Source organism: Dasypus novemcinctus, chromosome 11 (genome assembly GCF_030445035.2).
Source record: "Dasypus novemcinctus isolate mDasNov1 chromosome 11, mDasNov1.1.hap2, whole genome shotgun sequence".
NCBI lineage: Eukaryota > Metazoa > Chordata > Mammalia > Cingulata > Dasypodidae > Dasypus > Dasypus novemcinctus.
The window spans coordinates 107,928,270-107,946,714 of NC_080683.1; the positions used below are offsets into that span (position 1 = coordinate 107,928,270).

Consider the following 18,445-nt stretch of genomic DNA (forward strand, 5'->3'; position numbering starts at 1 on the left):
TGAAACAAGAAGGGAAAATTGACTGTCTAAGGTTTAATCTTTGAAATTGAAAAGTTTGAGGATAACCTATACCTCACTCCTCCCTACCACAAAAAAAAAGACAGAAAGAAAGCACAATGCTTTATTCACATACCATTATGGTTTCTGGACAATCATATATTTTAGTAAATGCAGGAAGCAATTTTTAGGTTATGCTCACTGATGTTTCTCAAGCTACTAGACTAGAACAAGGCCAAATATGCTGTAGACACATAAATATTTCTTTAATGGAAGCATAGGAACACTAGAATTAAAAAATTAAGGTATTTCCAGTGAAAGCGTGTTCATAGTTGTTGATTTTATCTCCTCTCTAGGCTTGTAACTGCAGTGTGGTGGGATCGCTGGATTTCCAATGCAACGTGAACACGGGTCAATGCAACTGCCGTCCGAAATTTTCCGGTGCAAAATGTACAGAGTGCAATCTAGGCCACTGGAATTACCCTCACTGCAATCTCTGTGACTGTTTCCTGCCTGGGACTGATGAGGCGACTTGTGATTCAGAGGCCAAAAAGTGCTCATGCAATGATCACACTGGGCAGTGTACCTGTAAGGTGCGTGCTGCCAGAATACAGCAAGGAAAAACCCTACTTAATGCCATTTCCATCACCTAGTTTTCACTTCATTCCATGTTTGGTGCTCGTTATCCCTGCTGCAGTAAGCTAACCAAAGAGATACACTAAAAATCATTGTCAGACATGGAGTTCTCACTGATACATGTCCACTGGCATACAGATAAGCACTGTTTTCTGAGAAGTTGTTTTCAACCAAAACCCAGCTTTTTTTTCTCATTTGTAGAGATGACAATGTTAAAATGGAAAGATTTCTCTTTATATATTCACTTTGCTTAAACAAAAACAACCTGAAAGACAATTCTTGTGTCCTCAGAGAAAATCATTAGCTAAATAATGTCTTATAAAAATTGTTTCTCCTAAAATTAATCCGCAATTACTATACACTGAAAAATATATTTACTGTTGTGGAAGTTCAGTATCATCCAGTATCATCCTGTATAAACGCTGACATTACAAACAGTGACTATCTGCCCTTATTAATATTGTTAAGTGATGTAGAAAAACAGCCAATTAAAAAGTAAAAGAGGGATCTTCCCCCTAAGATATTTCAGAAAAAAAATCAATCCTGGGATAAATGCAGCTATGACCATAAGAAGTAACTTTTTAAGAAAAAGTCAAAGCAAAAACAGATAGAGGAAACATGAGGATGAAATCCAGGCAGTGGTAATTAATACAGTCTTGAGAATTTAGGAGAATGGCAGCTTCGGTCATCCAGGAAAGGTCCTCCTCCTAATATCAAGTATAATACTGGATTATTACATATTATAATTACAGTTATACATTATAGATTATATATGTATATACATATATATATTATTTAACCGTAATTAAATGCAGGTACATTTTAATGCCCTATTTTTTTTTGCAAGTTTGCATCTTATTACTGTTTTGGAATCAGTATTTTTATTTTGCTTCTAAAATTCTCACAAGACTTTCATATAGCTCAGAACAGTAGGAAATGTGCTGTTTAGATTTAAAAAACACTATACAGGGGAGCAGGTGTAGCTCAGTGGTTGAGCATCTGCTTCCCATGTACAAGGTCCTGGGTGCAATCCCTGGTATGTCCTAAAAAACAAAACAAATAAACAATATATCATAACCTTACTAATATACCTCTTCATAAATAAAGCCTTCTTAGGCCTGTGAACTCCTTACAATCTTAACTATGTATGCCAGTTGAGATGTGAGTCTAATTCTCAGTCTAGCTTTGCTTTGATTTGTTTAAAAAAAAAATTTTTTGTCCCAGTTACTCCTTCTCAAGTTTATTTCCCTCATAACTTTTATGGACTCTGGAGGGACTCTCTTTTGTCTTCAGGTCAACGTGGAAGGTGTCCACTGTGACAGGTGCCGGCCTGGCAAATTTGGACTTGGCACCAAGAACCCACTTGGCTGCAGCAGCTGCTATTGCTTCGGCGCTACTACTCAGTGCTCTGAAGCAAAAGGTCTGATCCGTACACGGGTGAGTAAGGAACTGCTGAGCCATGTAATGGTATAACGTTCGCTCCTGCCGGCAGCTCTCAGGCAGCCACTGGGGGGGTAGGAGGAAATGGCAAAATATTTAAGTAGCCTTTTCCCTGTGCATATTTAAAAATGGCAAAGGGGCTATGCACCATTAGACATTAGGTGTAGTTGTCCTTTCTTTTCTTTCTTCTTTTCTTTTCTTTCTTAAAATAATTCATTTATTGTCAAGGTAATAGATCCTGAAAGAAAAAAAGAGTGTTATGCTTTGGGATAGGGTCTCAGATTGCTAAATGCTGCCCAGTCAGTATACCAGAAATGTGTTGGCTTTTATAATGGGAATTTATTAGGTTAAAACTTACAGTTCTGAGGCTGTGAAAGTGTCCAAATCAAGAATTCCATCTTCTAAAGATGCCTTCTCTCGGAACTGCAGCTATTGCTGATCAAGCACGTGGCAGCGCTCAGGGCAGGCGCTCTCCCCCCACCCCCCACCCTTCTGATGGCCTCATCTCTTCTTCCTGGAGCTGGTGCCTCCTCTTGGGAGCCTCTCTCTGTGCCTCCGTGCTCCACTGATTCCAGCTGGCTGTTTTTTTTTGTCTCTGCTTTTAGTCCTCCACTTATGAAGGACTCCAGTAAGACCCACCTTGGGTCCCACAATCTAATCAAAGGCCCTTAACTGAAGCCATCTAATCGAAAGTGATCTCATCAAAAGGTCTCTCATTCAACAGGTTTACATGCACAGGAAAGGGTTAGCTTAAGAACCTGATTTTCTGGGGTCCACTAGAGATCAAACCAGCACAGCTGGGAAGAAGCTGCATTCTGAAAAGTGGGTGACACCAGAACATGAATGTTGAATGAGCAAAGAATCGCAGACCTTGCACATTTATTGTGCCAACCTCAAGGAGTCATCGATATTTGGGAGGGGGGACCATGCTAATTTTTGTTCTGCATTTTATTATTGTAAAAGATGCCACTTTTCACAGCTGTTGTGGTTTTCACTATGCAGACAAGTCAGAAAGACTTAGCCCCTCTTTCACATGCCCACAACACCCAAGTTCGGCTTCTTATGAGAACAGTTCCTCGGCGTGCGAAGACGGGTGACTGCAGACAGCCATGCAGTCCATAACTTAGTTTTTTTGTTTCTGTTTTTTTGTTTTTTATTTATGACACCCCACTCCCTTGTTGTTTGTACTTGCTGTGTCTGTTTGTCTTCTTTATTTCTTTAAGAGACACCGGGAACCGAACCCAGGACCTCCAATGTGGGAGGTGCCTAATCATTTGAACCACCTCTGCTCCCTGATTTGTTGTGTCTGTCACTATGTATTTCTTCTTGTGTTTCTTGTTGCACCATCTTGTTACGTCATGCCAGCTCGCTGTCTTCTTTAGGAGTCACCAGAAACGAACCAAGGACCTCCCATGTGGTAGGCAGGAGCCCAATTGCTTGAGCCACATCTGCTTCCTCCGTAACTTAGTTTTAAAGGAGTGCCCAAAAGACTTGAAATCAGTCCTCTGCTTTGATTCCTTCCCATCAGGTGACATTGACACCTAAGCAGACCATTCTGCCCCTGGTAGATGAGGCACTGCAGCACACAACTACCAAAGGCATCGCCTTCCAGCATCCAGAGATCGTGGCACACATGGATCTTGTGAGACAAGATCTCCACTTGGAACCTTTTTATTGGAAACTTCCAGAACAGTTTGAGGGAAAAAAGGTGAGAACAAGAACTTTAAAATCAAATGGGAACAAAGTAAAATATGTTTCTGGGATCCTGATTTACCTAACTAATGACTGCTCATTTTATTTTGTTAGTTGATGGCCTATGGAGGCAAACTCAAGTATGCAATCTATTTTGAGGCTCGGGAAGAGACAGGTTTCTCTACATATAACCCTCAAGTTATCATTCGGGGTGGGACTCCTACTCATGCCAGAATTATCATCCGGCATATGGCTGCTCCTCTAATTGGCCAATTGACAAGACATGAAATTGAAATGACAGAGGTAAGATTATTATTTTTTGATACAAGGATGCCAGCAGCTGTGTATTCAGTTTTGTCAAAGTAGGTTTCTTTTTTTATTTTCTTAACAGAAAGAGTGGAAGTATTATGGTGATGATCCCCGAATCAGCAGGACTGTAACCCGTGAAGATTTCTTGGATATCCTCTATGACATTCATTATATTCTCATTAAGGCCACTTATGGAAATGTCATGCGACAAAGCAGGTAATCTATAGCAGATTCTCATTGGAGAGTTTATAGGGAAGATCAGTAAGAAATGAGATAAGAAAGAGTTTCACCTGGTTGGTTTTGTAATGATTTGTAATGATAGAAGGCAAGTCAAGGATGGTTCCCAGGTTATCTGGTGGAAGTCGAGGCATTCACCAGAAGAGGACAACACAAGCACTAGAAGCAACGATAGCTGTGTCAGTGAATTATACCTAAAGCCCAGATTTTGTCTCTACCATATTCTGTTAGAAGGAATCAGGACACATGGACATTGAATCTGGGATAGGAAATATGCCGGAAAACTGGAGACATCTTACCTGGCCTGTAAGTGGGGGAAGTTATCAAATACTCAATGGATCATTTCAGAGAGACACAGTATCCAGCGTGAACAGATGTCTTCTAGTCAAATTTGAGACAAATTAGACATTAAAAAAGTACTGCAAATGTATTGAAGTACATTGAATATATATGAAACCCATGGGTTTATGGTGATATTCCCCAAAAGAAAAAGACATATAAACTCATTTGGCACCATTGCCTCAGTTTCTCTGTCTTGTCCTATAAGAATATGCAACCAGTATGTTTTTACATATGATTTCATAGAATAAGTTAGTAGACCAGGGCAAGTAAACAAAACAAAAAAAACTATAAAGTCTCTCATTTGCAAATAACTGAATCAAAAATACCGTAATTCAAATGTTTGCATTGTACTAATCCATTTACACAGCACAAAACTCTATTCTTTCATGAAGAAGACTCATATGGCTTTTCTGATTGATTCAGGAATTTTTGGTAAAGAAATACTCAAGGGCAAAATTCACTTTTAAATCTGTATTCCATTGGTTTCCTTTTCATATTTTTCACTTGTAACAGAAGATTATTTTTATGTGAAATAATAAATGTGTGCCAAAAATATGCTGACAACTATACATTGTTAATTATTTTAGAATATCAGATGTAAATCAGGTGGTAGAAGCCAAAGCAGGTTTGTACCTCATTGAGGACAAGAGATTATTTTTGTGATTATGAAAATATATTATGGAAAGTACTCAAGGCACAGGTAAAATTTGAGTTTCCTAGTGTACAGAACATTTTTTTAGTTAAACTGATAGAAACAATTTTGTCTTGCATTTTTCAGTATAGCTTTTTTGTCCCTCTCCCACCCTGTCTTAGTCAGCCAAAGGGGTGCTGATGGAAAACACCAGAAATCTGTTGGCTTTTATAAAGGGTATTTATTTGGGGTAGAAGCTTACAGTTACTAGACCATAACACATAAAGTTTTTTCCCTCACCAAAGTCTGTTGCCACATGTAGGAGCAAGATGGCTGCCAATATCTGCAAGGGTTCAGCCTTCCTCTTCCTTTTAAGGTTCCTTGATCCCACTTCTTCCAATATCAACTGTAGGCTGGGATAAGTCTCGTCCCTCTCCTGGGCCTCATTTCTCTCTGGGCTTAACTGCTCTGTTCTCTCCACAAGGTTGGATGTAGACTATCAGGCTAATACCTCATCTCTCTTCCTAGGGCCTCTGCCATGTCTAATGAAGCCGTCTGCTTTTTCCTCTTAAGTCTTTCTCTCATTTCGTATACCTCACTAAACAAAATAGCCTTTGGCTTAAGTGATCTTTTTTTTAAACTTTAGAGTTAGTAAACATACTTTCCTTTCTTTCTTCCTTTTCTTTCCTTTCCTTTCCCGTTCCTTTCCCTTTCCTATCCCTTTCCTTTCCTTTCCTTTCCCTTTCCTTTCCTCTTTCTTTCCTTATTTATTTATTTGTTTGTTTGTTTATTTATTTCTCTCCCCTCCTCCCCCCCGGCCCAGTTGTCTGTTCTTTGTGTCTATTTGCTGCGTATTCTTTGTCGGCTTCTGTTGTCAGCAGCATGGGAATCTGTGTTTCTTTTGTTGTGTCATCTTGCTGCGTCAGCTCTCCATGTGTGCAGCACCATTCCTGAGCAGGCTGAACTTTCTTTCACACTGGGCGGCTCTCTTTACAGGCACACTCCTTGCATGTGGGGCTCCCCTACAAGGGGACACCCCTGCGTGGCACGGCACTCCCCGCACGCATCATCACTGCACGTGGGCCAGCTCCACACAGGTCAAGGAGGCCCAGGGTTTGAACCGCAGACCTCCCATGTGGTAGACGGACGCCCTAACCACTGGGCCAAGTCCACTTCCCTACTTCGCTTTTTTAAGGTCAATAAAAACTAGACTCAAAATCTAACAATGATAAGAACAAAGAAGGCAGGGGTTAACACTTACTTTTGTAAGACAGTAGAATTGTGAGAAAGGTCTAAATATGTTTTAATATTACCACCCTTCCCAAGTAACAAGATATCCCTGCATCTTTAATTATTCACTTAAAAATTTTAAATAGGCTCAGAAGCATTGTTTAAGGGTATGTGATTTGAGATTCAGACATTGTATTTTGCCAATGTTGGAATTTTCTTTTGTCTTTGCATTTGTCATTTCTTACATTTATTTGAAGAAAATAACATTTGCATTTTGGTATTTGCTTAAATAGAAGCCTGAGTTTGACCACATCACTGACAGAGGTACAGCTGTTGCTCTTTAATCCTCTAAGAAAAATATTGTATTGCAGAAATATCTGTTATTGTCACCAGTCAGGCTACACTTGATTTTTTTAAAAGCCTTGCTAGCGTGTTGTGTGCATATAAGTGAGAGAGAAGGGAAGGTGATACTAGCAACTCCTCAGGCCATCAGACCGTGGAGGTGTTGCCGATAAACACCGTTTACCTTCTTACTACCAGGGTGACTCCAGGGGTACATAGGGATGGGGTCTTCCCTAGGAGAGAGGAGTCCTGTGTTGACAGCTAGCTCACCACCACTACAAGTACAATAAGGAGGGGAGAAGGAAAGGGAACTTTTAACTCCATGTGTTTTATAAAGCCCAGCCGAGCTTCTAGTGCAGAATACAATGCTAGTGAAGCCAGAAAGAGCATTCATAACTCAGTTTCAATAAAAGCTACCTGTGCTTGTTATAAAGTTTATGATTCAAGTCCCTTTAGCTACTGGAGATGTATTTTATTAAAGCAAAACAATTCATTGTCTCATTTAAAAGTTTATTTGCAGAACATTTTCATGTTACCAGTTAGTCAGTCATGAAATAGTCTGAGTTTATGGACTGCATCTATTATTTAATGCATAATTTCAAACTGATGAAAAGGGTATCAGCATTTTCACTGCAAATAATTGTTTTTTCAATTATAAAGACCCTCTTACCAGTAGGAGGGGTGAGTTCAGATACTTGAGGGATTTATTTAATAACATTAACAAAATGCTAATTTGAAAGGTTCTTTAGCCTCAGAAAGAAGATTAATATTATTAGATCATGCTTGATCAGTGTTTGCCAGGTAGTTGCATTCAGAGACTAGAGGAAGAAATTGGGGGTGGTTGGAAATTAAAAGCAATTTCACTTGTGACAACTGGGCATATTCCCATAGGAAATGACCTTGGGTTGTCTGTTTGAAAGAATATAAACTTCTAATTAACTAGCCAAGTCTACCCAAAGCCACTCACATGTTAAAAAGGTAAATATAAATAAGTAAATAAATAAAAACTTCTCATCAGACTTCCAGTTTACTAAACTCCTTATGATTCATGTGAATATTTTGCTAATGTGTAAATCTCAATCTTTGAGGAAGCAAAGACATAGTAACAAAATGTGCCCCATTAGCCCCTGAAATTTAAACGGAATCAAAACAATAGAAAGAGCTGGAGGCTATTCATAAAAATTTGAAAAGATTTTTACTGGGGGAATGATTATTTGCTAGGTGGGTGGGGTTGGGGGTAAAGAGGGCCTTAATTAACTGATATGATCGTTTTAAGTATATACTCATTGTTTCCAGGATTTCTGAAATCTCAATGGAGGTAGCCGAACCAGGACGATTATCAGCAGTGACTCCTCCTGCTCACTTGATAGAAAAATGTGATTGTCCCCCAGGCTATTCTGGCTTTTCCTGTGAGGTAAGCTAGCGCCTATTAACCTGCCCAATGCATTTAAGTCAACTGGAAATACTCCCAGTATACCTTTGCTGCAATGTATTTTACTTTCCTGCATATCCTTCACCTCTTTTTTTAGATCTTCCTCTCAGTGTGAAACACAGTAGCAGAAGGTTGATGTCATTATTACCTAGTAGTAAGAATCACCACTGAAGGTACTGAAGGAAATATTTGATAAAAATTAAAAGATTTGTAAAAAAAAAAAAAATAATAAGGGGGGGATCAGGAAATAAGAATGTTTTCATAGGAACATTTATTCTAACTGGTCTGTTTCTTTACCCCTACTTCTGAACAGTTAGAAACATCTAAACCACAGAGATTATGAGATGAAATTATATTGGGATTTGGATGATTGTTTGTGTATAAAACATGACAAAATTTGTGTACCAAATAGCAGGCTGTCTTCTTCCAAATAGGTTTCTTCAAAGGACATACGGTTATTCCAACAGTGCCCTCATTCAGTCATTGCATTTTAAAAACTGATTTTTTAAAACTTTGTGGATTACATTTTTGACTATCCTTAGAATGGGCAAATTTTCCATAATTTCATCTTCTGAAAGTAGATTAATATCTGCATATATTAAAATTAATAACAGTATCAGGCAGGGAAGGTGGCATAAAAGGAAAACTAGCCTGGGTTTGAATCTTAGCCAGATTCACTAGAGCTGAGACCTTGCTCTACTTACTAAATCACTTTACTCTTCAGCTGGTAAGTGCCCCAGCTTCTGAGACCCCCCTACTGTACTCAACCCTGTCGCTGCAGAGACCCCACAGAACTCCTGAGTCCACAACTAAAGCCTGGCCTGGAAGGGCCGTCTGGGACCTGTTCCCAGCCTACGGCATGATTCTCTTTAGTCAGCTCAGTTGGTGCTCATGGCATACCTTGCAGGTATTTTTCATGTCTCCCCGACCTAAATCATAAGAATTTAATGAAGACTAAATGAGCTATAACCATAAAGCACTCATCACAGGACTTGGAGGGGAGTTATGTTGGGTGTTGTTAGTTGTTGTGGTTAATGTTAATGTAGTAATGAGTTATATAGCCATGTATGGATTCATTTATGAATAATTTTATACATAATTATATTATTTTGTAAGTAGTATTTGATAAAGTTTTGGTAAGTATGGCATGAGGCAGGTGATGACACCAGATCAGCATCACAGTAAAACTTAAAAATGATGAAATGAAATTTCTTGACATGTAGCAAAGTATAGCAGAAAGAAAAAGGAATTTAGTTTCAATGAATCCTGCCCAGTTTCACTACTTGGACCATTTACTTGCCCTGCTGGTTGAACCTCAGGTTCTTTATCTACAGGTTCATTGTGAGGCTCAATTTAAGTGAAAAATTACGTATGAAAGAAAACTCCATTGTAAACTGAAGTGCCATTCAGCTTATAACCATCATATGGGTTCCACATTGTTCAGAGGGCTATTTCCTAAGAATAACTACAAGTATGTTATGAAGCATCCTAGGCATAATTTTATAACCTTGTTTGTGTGGCTCTCAGGACAATAAACATTTGAATGTGTCCAAATAAACTACCTCACTATTAAATCATAACTCCTACATACATCTATATATACATTTATACAAATACCAACAAGTACATACCTTACCCGTTCACATATTGCCTCTATAGGGCAGGTAAGAGATTGTGGCCCATACAAAATATGCAGCCTTTCTAGTAAGTGTGAAAGATTAAAAGATAGAAAACAGAAAAAACTTGGGAATTTCCTAGACTTGAAATGAAATTTTATGTGTCCTCGAGAGGGGCATCTGGCTGTACTGCTAACTAACTGTGTGCCTTGGGCAATTCCCTTAATTGCTATAGGCTTTAGTTACTGTGTAGTCATCCAAAGCAGAAAATGATAGCTTGGGTTCTGAAGTTCTAAAATGCTCTGATTCTACAATATTACTTTGCTGTAGAAATTACTCAATAAGTAGTCATGTTGATCTTTAGATATCTTGAAGAGAAAGTCACCACAGCTATATTTTTCCTGCCTTCGTTTCAAATAATATTGTTCACTTGCAAACAAAAATGTCAGTAGAGCAGCAAATTATTTTTAATGCAGCCTGTCTTCCTTTCCAGATTTAAAAAACTTTTCTATATTGTGATGGGTAGGCTTTTTGAGTACTATGTTTGAGAACAGTCGTTCCTGTTACTTTAGTAATTTTCCATTATCATATGAAAATAAATATTAGCAAAAATAAAGCAAATGAAAAATGAAGAAAATCAGGAGAAATTAGAAATACATACAAACTATCGTCTACATTGGTGGTCTCACCTGTATCCCATGAATTTCACTTCATCTTCTATTTACAGATAATAATTACAGTACTAGTTTAGTGAAGAGACTAGGGGGATAAAGGCCTATCTCGTATAATCAGGTACCTGAGGTGTTCTCCACAACCCATTGCCTCTAATCCATTAGACATCTTATTTATAATTCATCTTGACTCTAAAGTATAATTACCCAGGCATAAAATCTAATCATCAAAGCAAGAGCTAAGGACAGTTTTGAAATAATATGTCACATTCCAGTTAACACATGCTTTGGGTCATGAATACACAAAGCAATTCCTTTACAATATTCTCACCAAATGTATGGTATTCTAGAGACATCTGCCTTTAAAAAGTCTGTCTGTTTTGTATTGTTATTCCAAATGTGTTTGCAAATAAACAAAACTAAGTGTTAGTGACCACTAAAAATATAGCCAGTTATGGTGATACTTGGTTAGCCTTTGCCAATTACCTGAGTGTTATGATACTGCAGCCCTGGTCATTGAAAACGTTAGTTCTAGAAATGCCTAATTATTACGCTTTATGATTTGAATGGAGACCAGATTACCTTTACAAGTCAATGAAGGTTGCCTTTCCCCCCCACCAGATTTGTCAGTGTGGGAGACATTTAGTTTAACACACTTTACTTAAATGCTTTTCACCATTGGCTCAGTTTATGTTGATACATAAACTCACCTAAATTCAGTTTGGGTTATATGCAGTTACCATTCTTATTTATGACTGCCTCTCTTAAAAAAGGAAAATATTAAGCATTGAATATAAGGGTCTCTGCAATAATGCCATGGAAATCAGAAATTTGCAAATGATCTCGGTCATATTTTGATAGTTTCCCTCCCCTTCCTCCCTCCTCCTATTTTAATAGGTCTCTGGCTCATGGTTGAATGACTGGTGCCTATTGGATCATCACTCTGAAACTGTCATTTTTTGCTATTAAAAATAATGTCTTTAAGCTCCAAATAATTTATACTTATTATCAACCCGTAAAACTCACCAAAGAGGCAACTTTGCAGAAAGAGTTTTCTCCTTAAATACACACACAGGTCAGGATACTTTGCCACTTCCATTAACACCTAAGACCCAAAGAATCTGTTTTTTGCATACATAAAAAATGTTGAGGAGTATGGTATGGTTAAATGACATACATTGTGATTTTGTTTCCTAAATATAGTACAACTTAAAACTATCATGGTTGCCTTTAATTTTTAGTTTATTCTCAACAACTACATCTAAAAATTATCTGGGATAGAGGACCCCAAAACATTGATATTTTGTATGTTAAACACTAAACATACATTATCTCGTTTAATACAACAACCATATTGAAAAACAAAAAAAGCTCATCCATCATCTATTGAATGCTTACTATATCCTGCAAAATGCTTGGCCCACTTCCTGTTACAATACTTACATTATCATTGAGTGTGTGATCCCCATTTTACAGAGGAAATTGAGGCCCAGGCGGGTTAAGAAACCTGCCTATGAACACCCAGTTAGGAAGCAACCAAATTGGAATTTGAAACAAATTTATCAATATTCAGTTGAAAGAGGGAAAGATCGAATTGGAATTTGAACATAGGTTATGTGTTTCAAAAAACTTAGATAAATTTACACTCTCTAATTAGGTTATACAAAATTCTTATGTTGCAGGTGAGGAAACTGAAGCCCACGGAACTCAAAGCCTGCCCAGAATCATATGTAATAAGTGGTGGAACAGGAACTAAACCCAAGTTTGCCTGATTGCAGAAGCCATGTGTGTAGAAACAGGATAGAGTGTTTTTCTATTGGTTGTGTTTATTACAGGGAAAGACTATATTTATCAGCCGAAGGAAGAAAGGCATAAGGCAGAAAATAAGAGGCTTACAAACTTGAAGCTTCTGTTGTCCTCAGGACTATGTACCCTCTTGGCGTGAATGTATATGATTGCCAACCAGGGAGCTTACCAAGCTTTAACGTTGAGTTTTTATTGGAACTTCATTACCTACGCATGACTGATAAATCAGTCATCCAAATGGTTAAACGAAGCCGCCGCTAGGCTGATTGATACCACCATACCCCCAAAAGCTCAAGACCTGAATCCTCTGGTTGGTCTTCTGGTTTGGCCAAACTCTCCCTAGGACTGTAGACAGTGACTGCCCCCACCCTGAGTCACCTAGTTAACCTAAACTATCAGCTGTTTCCCAGGGGACCACCGAGAATACAAAGACAATCTTATCACTGGGGAAATTTCTAGAGTGTGGCAGTTACCTCCCAGGAGCAAAGATAAAAGCGAAACCTTTCTTTGGGCAAGGCCAGATTCCTCACTGCACAATAAAATGAGCTCAGAAAACAGGTTTATTTATTTATTTGCTCTTCTTTACTTTTCCATTTTGTTCCAAAAAAAGATTTTAGGGGAGGCTCAAATAAGTAGGTGTTATCTTTCCTCTGTTGGTCCCAACAAAAATATAATCAATTTCATGAATTTTGAATCTACTGAGAGGAAAAGTACCTGATACTGAAAAGCACCCTCAGAAATAAATAAGTGAATAAATATCCAGGAAAGGAGGTTAAAAAGAAATAAAGAGGTCCTATTCCTTTAAAAAAATGTTTTAAGAATTCCTAACTTGTGTCTTGCAGAAAAGACTCTTTTTGCTAACTCTTAGAGATTTAATCCACCATTAGGACACAAAACAAACCTAGAGTGTTTAGAGCCCAAAGAAATTTTAGAAATCATCTTAGTCAAAGCACTTGCAATTATATCAGGAAAATAACAATAATTATGTAAATATTTAAGATGAAACCCATGTAAAGGAAATCCAGTTTTATTCAAGAGTCAGCATGCTAAAGAATTGGAATAATCCATGCACCTTGGAGTGTTTCTTCAGTAATGCTTAAATGAATTCCTCAGCCCTAATTTCCAGGCCTTGTCCAGTAACAATGGCAAAATGAACCTTGATTTAAAATAATATGAATTAATTTATTAAAATATATGATATGTCCACCATAAGACAAATGAGACTCAACCTATTTTGAATACTACCCTCAGTTTTCTTTATCAGTTTATTCAATGCTAAGACATTAATAAATCTCAGTAAAATTTCTTATTGTTGTGATAAAAATAGGGAAACGCTTAATTGAGATACTTTAGCATTATCTGTATCAAAATATACAAAGAGAATGCTGACTTTTGATCTTTTTCTCTTTCTAAGCAACCTCTTTGCATATTCCTCTCTGGGCTAACTTAGTCTAGAACCAAAAGCAGGTAGCAGCATTCTGTAGTACTTAATCCAATATATAAATATATTTTCAACATATTCAGTAATCACTTTTCTTTTATTCATGGTGCAATATAGCCTGTGAAGAAATATTAAGTAGCCAAGGTGGTAAAGTAGTCCCATCATCATCTTTAGCTGACTCCTGTCTCTTACTTGTAAATCAGACAGTGCCTGATAAATGCAGCAGATTTGCAGTTGGTAAAGAAGCTGGTATTACAAGCCTGTTCTCATCCCATCTCCAGAGGTGTGGGATTTGGAAAATCCAGAGACTTTTCTGATACGTTTACATAATGAACAGGAATGAAGGTGGAACTCTTGGTTTTGCACATGTCAGCTCTGCTAGCGGCATTTGGTTTGCTCTCAAATTTTTATTGCAAAATGAAAAAACAAAACAAAACAAAAAAACCAGATCAGGGAATGATAAATTTTATTTGTGGCCTGATAGTCCCAAGACATGTCTAGCTTTTATTATTTTGAGTTTCTTACTTTTATAGCCTTTAAATTACATGGCTATAAATAATGCAAACATGACATTTATTTATTTAATTCTTCATTGAGTTTCATTGGACATTTATTAGTTATCCATCAAGCACAGTAGAAGCAGATATTAAATTGCCAAGGGCATTGGAATTCTCTCTTTGGCGCCTGTGATAATTTTATTTCAAAACAAACCTCTTTCTCGAAAAGAATTTCAAAGCTTTTCAGGTGAAGAATTTTATATGTAAATGAAAGCTTTCCTTTGCAAAATTAGGATTACATGTGGGCCAGTCTGGGCACTCTAGGGAGGGCAAAAATACACATGAAGAATTGCGGTTGGCACTTGTATTTGTAAGCCTTATTGCCCTCCACATGGGTGGTGGGAAGAAGCTATTCTTTTCAAACGCTTAAGCACCCAAGTGTCAATAAGTCAAGATCCCCGGCCTGGTTGTCCTAAGCTGCTTCCTTTTCTTTCAGGCGTGTTTGCCAGGATTTTACCGACTACCTTCTGATCCGAGTGGCCACACCCCTGGACCAACCCTGGGCACCTGTGTTCCGTGCCAGTGTCATGGACACAGCAGCCTGTGTGACCCTGAAACATCCATATGCCAGGTATTTGCCGCACCTTGCTTCACCGAGGGCCGTGCTGTCGTTTCTCTTTACGCATGCTCAGCTGCTGCATGCACAGTCCGCTAAACTGTAGGAACAGAACTTTGCATGTGCAAATGTGAAATAAAACACGGAGGGGGTAGGGAAGATACCATGTCATACAGTCTAACAACTAATTATAAAATAATGACTTACAGCAAGATTTAGAATGTGAACAGCATCTGAGAAGAGCACCAAAGGGCACAACTACTTAAAAATCACAAGGATTTCTTTGTTCCCTGATTATAAACAAAAATAAGCTTTCATGAGAAATTTGGGAAATACAGAAAAGCAGTAAGAAAACATTTTTAAATCACCCAAAATTCAATGTGAGGTAACCATTTAACATTTTAGGTATTTCCTACCAATTTTATGCATGTGCTTATAAATACGACTATGTAAGACCACAAATGCAGGTTTACTTTCTCTTGAGATTTATCTATCATGACCGTATTATGTTTTTCGATAGTCTGTAAAATCTTTACAGTCTTACATTGCATATCCGGTAACATTCAGGTTGCTCTTATTTTTTGTTGTGGTCCTGCTAGCACCCTGAGGCCATACCAGCCCATCTGTCTTAGAACAGTCATGACTAATACTATCATATCTTTCACCCCTTTTATTTCAGGCACCCTAAGAAATTCAGATTTCCTGTACTATCAGTCCCTAGACTAATTCCTACACAGCTTCCTACATCTCCTTTGCTGACCCCATTTCTTATTCCTCCTCATCTTCTGAAATGCTTCCATTGTATTTGTGGAATCTTCTGGAACCCATGGGCAGATAGCAGCGAAGCCCACTACGTAATCTCCCTCATCCTGAATGTTCTGTTCATCTTGATCCAACTGCAACCTGACTCCCCCTTTCCAGTGGTAGCTTTATTTTTTCTCTTCTACTCTTCAGTCCCCTAGGCCTGAAAGTGGAGCAGCTGCCCTTTCTTCTCCTTGCCACCTTCCTGTCATCCTTCTTCTCTCCTTCCTGAAACCACCCAGCTTGACATCCCATGCCATCATCTGTTTGCCCACCACAGCTGTCGTTGGAGTCATCCACCACTCTTCAGGTCAACACCTCATTCTGTGAAGATTTTTGCTTCTGTATTACTGCCATTCTGTCCAGCACTATTCCTATCATAGCTCTTGGTGACTTTAATATCCATAAAATTAGCTCTTCCATACAATTAACCCTCAGTTAATTGCCCTCACTCCAGGGTCATATCCTAGACCTTGTCACTATCAATAAGTGCAACCCTCTATAGTCTCAGTTTCAAATATACTGTTCTTTGACAACCGTTTCTTATCTCTCCAGTTGACTTCTTAGTACTTCAACATTTTAACCCCATCACTGATGGAGCCTCACATTGTTTCATTGTTCTTACCTCTCTCATGCCCCCACTTTCTTAACCAGCTTAACGTTCATTGCCCTTCATCAGTACTACTGCTTGCACATTTCCCTTGTTTCCTTCCTTCCTTCCTTCCTTCCTTCCTTCCTTCCTTCCTTCCTTCCTTCCTTCCTTCCTTCCTTCCTTCCTTTTTTCTTTCTCTCCTCTCTCTCTCCCCCCTCCTCCCTACCTCCTTCCTTTCCCTCCCTTCCTTTCCCAAAACTGGTTAAATTTTCCTTTCTTCGCCACACCACATCTATGACTACAGGAAACCAGATTCCTCTGCTGTTTAGTCTCAACTTAAACTCAGGACCACTCACTTCCAGTGGACACTTATGCTGCTCTGCACCCGTACCACGTTTCTCTATCCATTCATCTCCTAGTTCCTGGAAGACTATTTCGTATCCCCTCCCCTCATCTTCAAATACAAACCTCTCATCCTCTTTCCACCCTTACTCTCAGCTGATGGCTTTACTTCTTATTTCATTGAGAGCATAGAAGCAGTCAGAAGAGAACTAACACAAGGACCTACTACCACCTGTACCCAATGGTTGTGCCTCTCTGCTCCATTACCAATTTTCTGCATCTCTGCCTCTTCTTTGGATGAACTGTTCTTTTTCTAGGACAGACCAACCCTTCTACTTGCACACTAGATCCCGACCCTCCTTCCCCTCAAGGACCTCTATCCAACTCTTCTCCCCTCCCTTTTGCATCACCACTTATGTTTGTTCCTGCACCTTAAAAAAACACACACGGAAAACAAAAACAACTTTTAAAATTTCACTTCCTTTCTAACTACTGCCTCATTCATCTCCATCTGTGCAGAGTTAGCCCATACTCTGCCTACAATTTCTCTCCCCACGTTGTCTCTTGAACTGCTAAAATCAGGCTTTTACATCCACCGTTATTCTGAAACCAGTGACTAATGTTCAGCTGTCAGTCTTCATCTCACTGGCTCTGTCAGCAGCATTTGGCATCATGAATCACACCATTTCTCAACTCTTTGTGAAGTTTGCTTCCCAGACCATGACAGTCTGAGGATTCTTAAACTCCGTGGCTGCTCCTTCTCTGTTTTGGCTGTTTCCTCCTTATCACTCTGACCTCTACATAGTGGTGTTCCCAGAATTTGACCCTTGGAGCAATTTGTTTCTATAACTACACTTGCTTTCATGATGATCCCAGTCACATGACTTTCAGTACCTATAGTGAGACCCATAGCATTTACCATTATTTTTTTTATTTAGAGAAGTGGAGTTTACAAAACGATCATGCATACCATACAAGATTCCTATGCATCACCCTACCACCACCACCTTACATTGTTGTGACACATTTGTTACAAATGAGGAAGGAACATTGTCATACTATTGCTGCTGTCTATAGTTCATAGCTTATACCTGGTGTATTTTTCCCACAAACAATCCTATTATTTACACCATGTATTAGTACTGTATACTTGTTATAGTTCCTAAGAGAATGTTCTCGTTTTTGTACTGTTGACCACAGTCCATCATCCACCATAGGAATCACTGAGTTATATGGCCTCCTCCCTTTACAGCCCATCCAAAGTGTATACTCAGTGGTTCCTTTTTCATCACAGAGTTGTGTTTTTGTCACCTTAGTCCATTTTAGAATGTTTTCATTATTCCAAAAGGAAAAATTCCCAACCCCTTACATCTCCCCATTGTTGACCCTTAGGTATAGTACCTTCTTTGCCATTACTGTAAAAGTATGACATTATTACTGTCAACTATAGTCTATAAGTTTCCCCATATGTCACCATATTCTTAACACCTTGTAGTAGAGGAGCATTCGTTTGTTTGTACTATTAACCAAAATTCTCATCCACCACCAAAGTCACTCTGTTACACAGTCCCTAGATTATCTTCTAAGTTTCTTTCAATTGACATTAACCTCCCTAAGACTACTCCTTTCAGCCAAAATCATATTTATAAATTAGCAGTGTTTTATTCACTATAACGTGTTACCATCAATTCTATACATTTCCACACATTTACAATCACCCTTCTTAAACATTCTATATACATTTAGCTTCAGATACTTCTTCTTAACCCACATTG

The 18,445-nt window shown here is 38.5% G+C and overlaps 1 protein-coding gene across 1 annotated transcript in view; it reads left to right on the forward strand.

Moving 5' to 3' along the window:
• LAMA2 (laminin subunit alpha 2) overlaps positions 1 to 18,445 on the forward strand; it is a 588,895-nt gene that overhangs the window by 392,527 nt on the left and 177,923 nt on the right. The window contains exons 23-29 of the mRNA XM_071218658.1: positions 354 to 590; positions 1,927 to 2,070; positions 3,602 to 3,781; positions 3,880 to 4,068; positions 4,157 to 4,290; positions 8,153 to 8,270; positions 14,816 to 14,950. Coding sequence (XP_071074759.1) covers positions 354 to 590; positions 1,927 to 2,070; positions 3,602 to 3,781; positions 3,880 to 4,068; positions 4,157 to 4,290; positions 8,153 to 8,270; positions 14,816 to 14,950 — 1,137 coding nt within the window. The remainder of the gene's footprint in view (positions 1 to 353; positions 591 to 1,926; positions 2,071 to 3,601; positions 3,782 to 3,879; positions 4,069 to 4,156; positions 4,291 to 8,152; positions 8,271 to 14,815; positions 14,951 to 18,445) is intronic.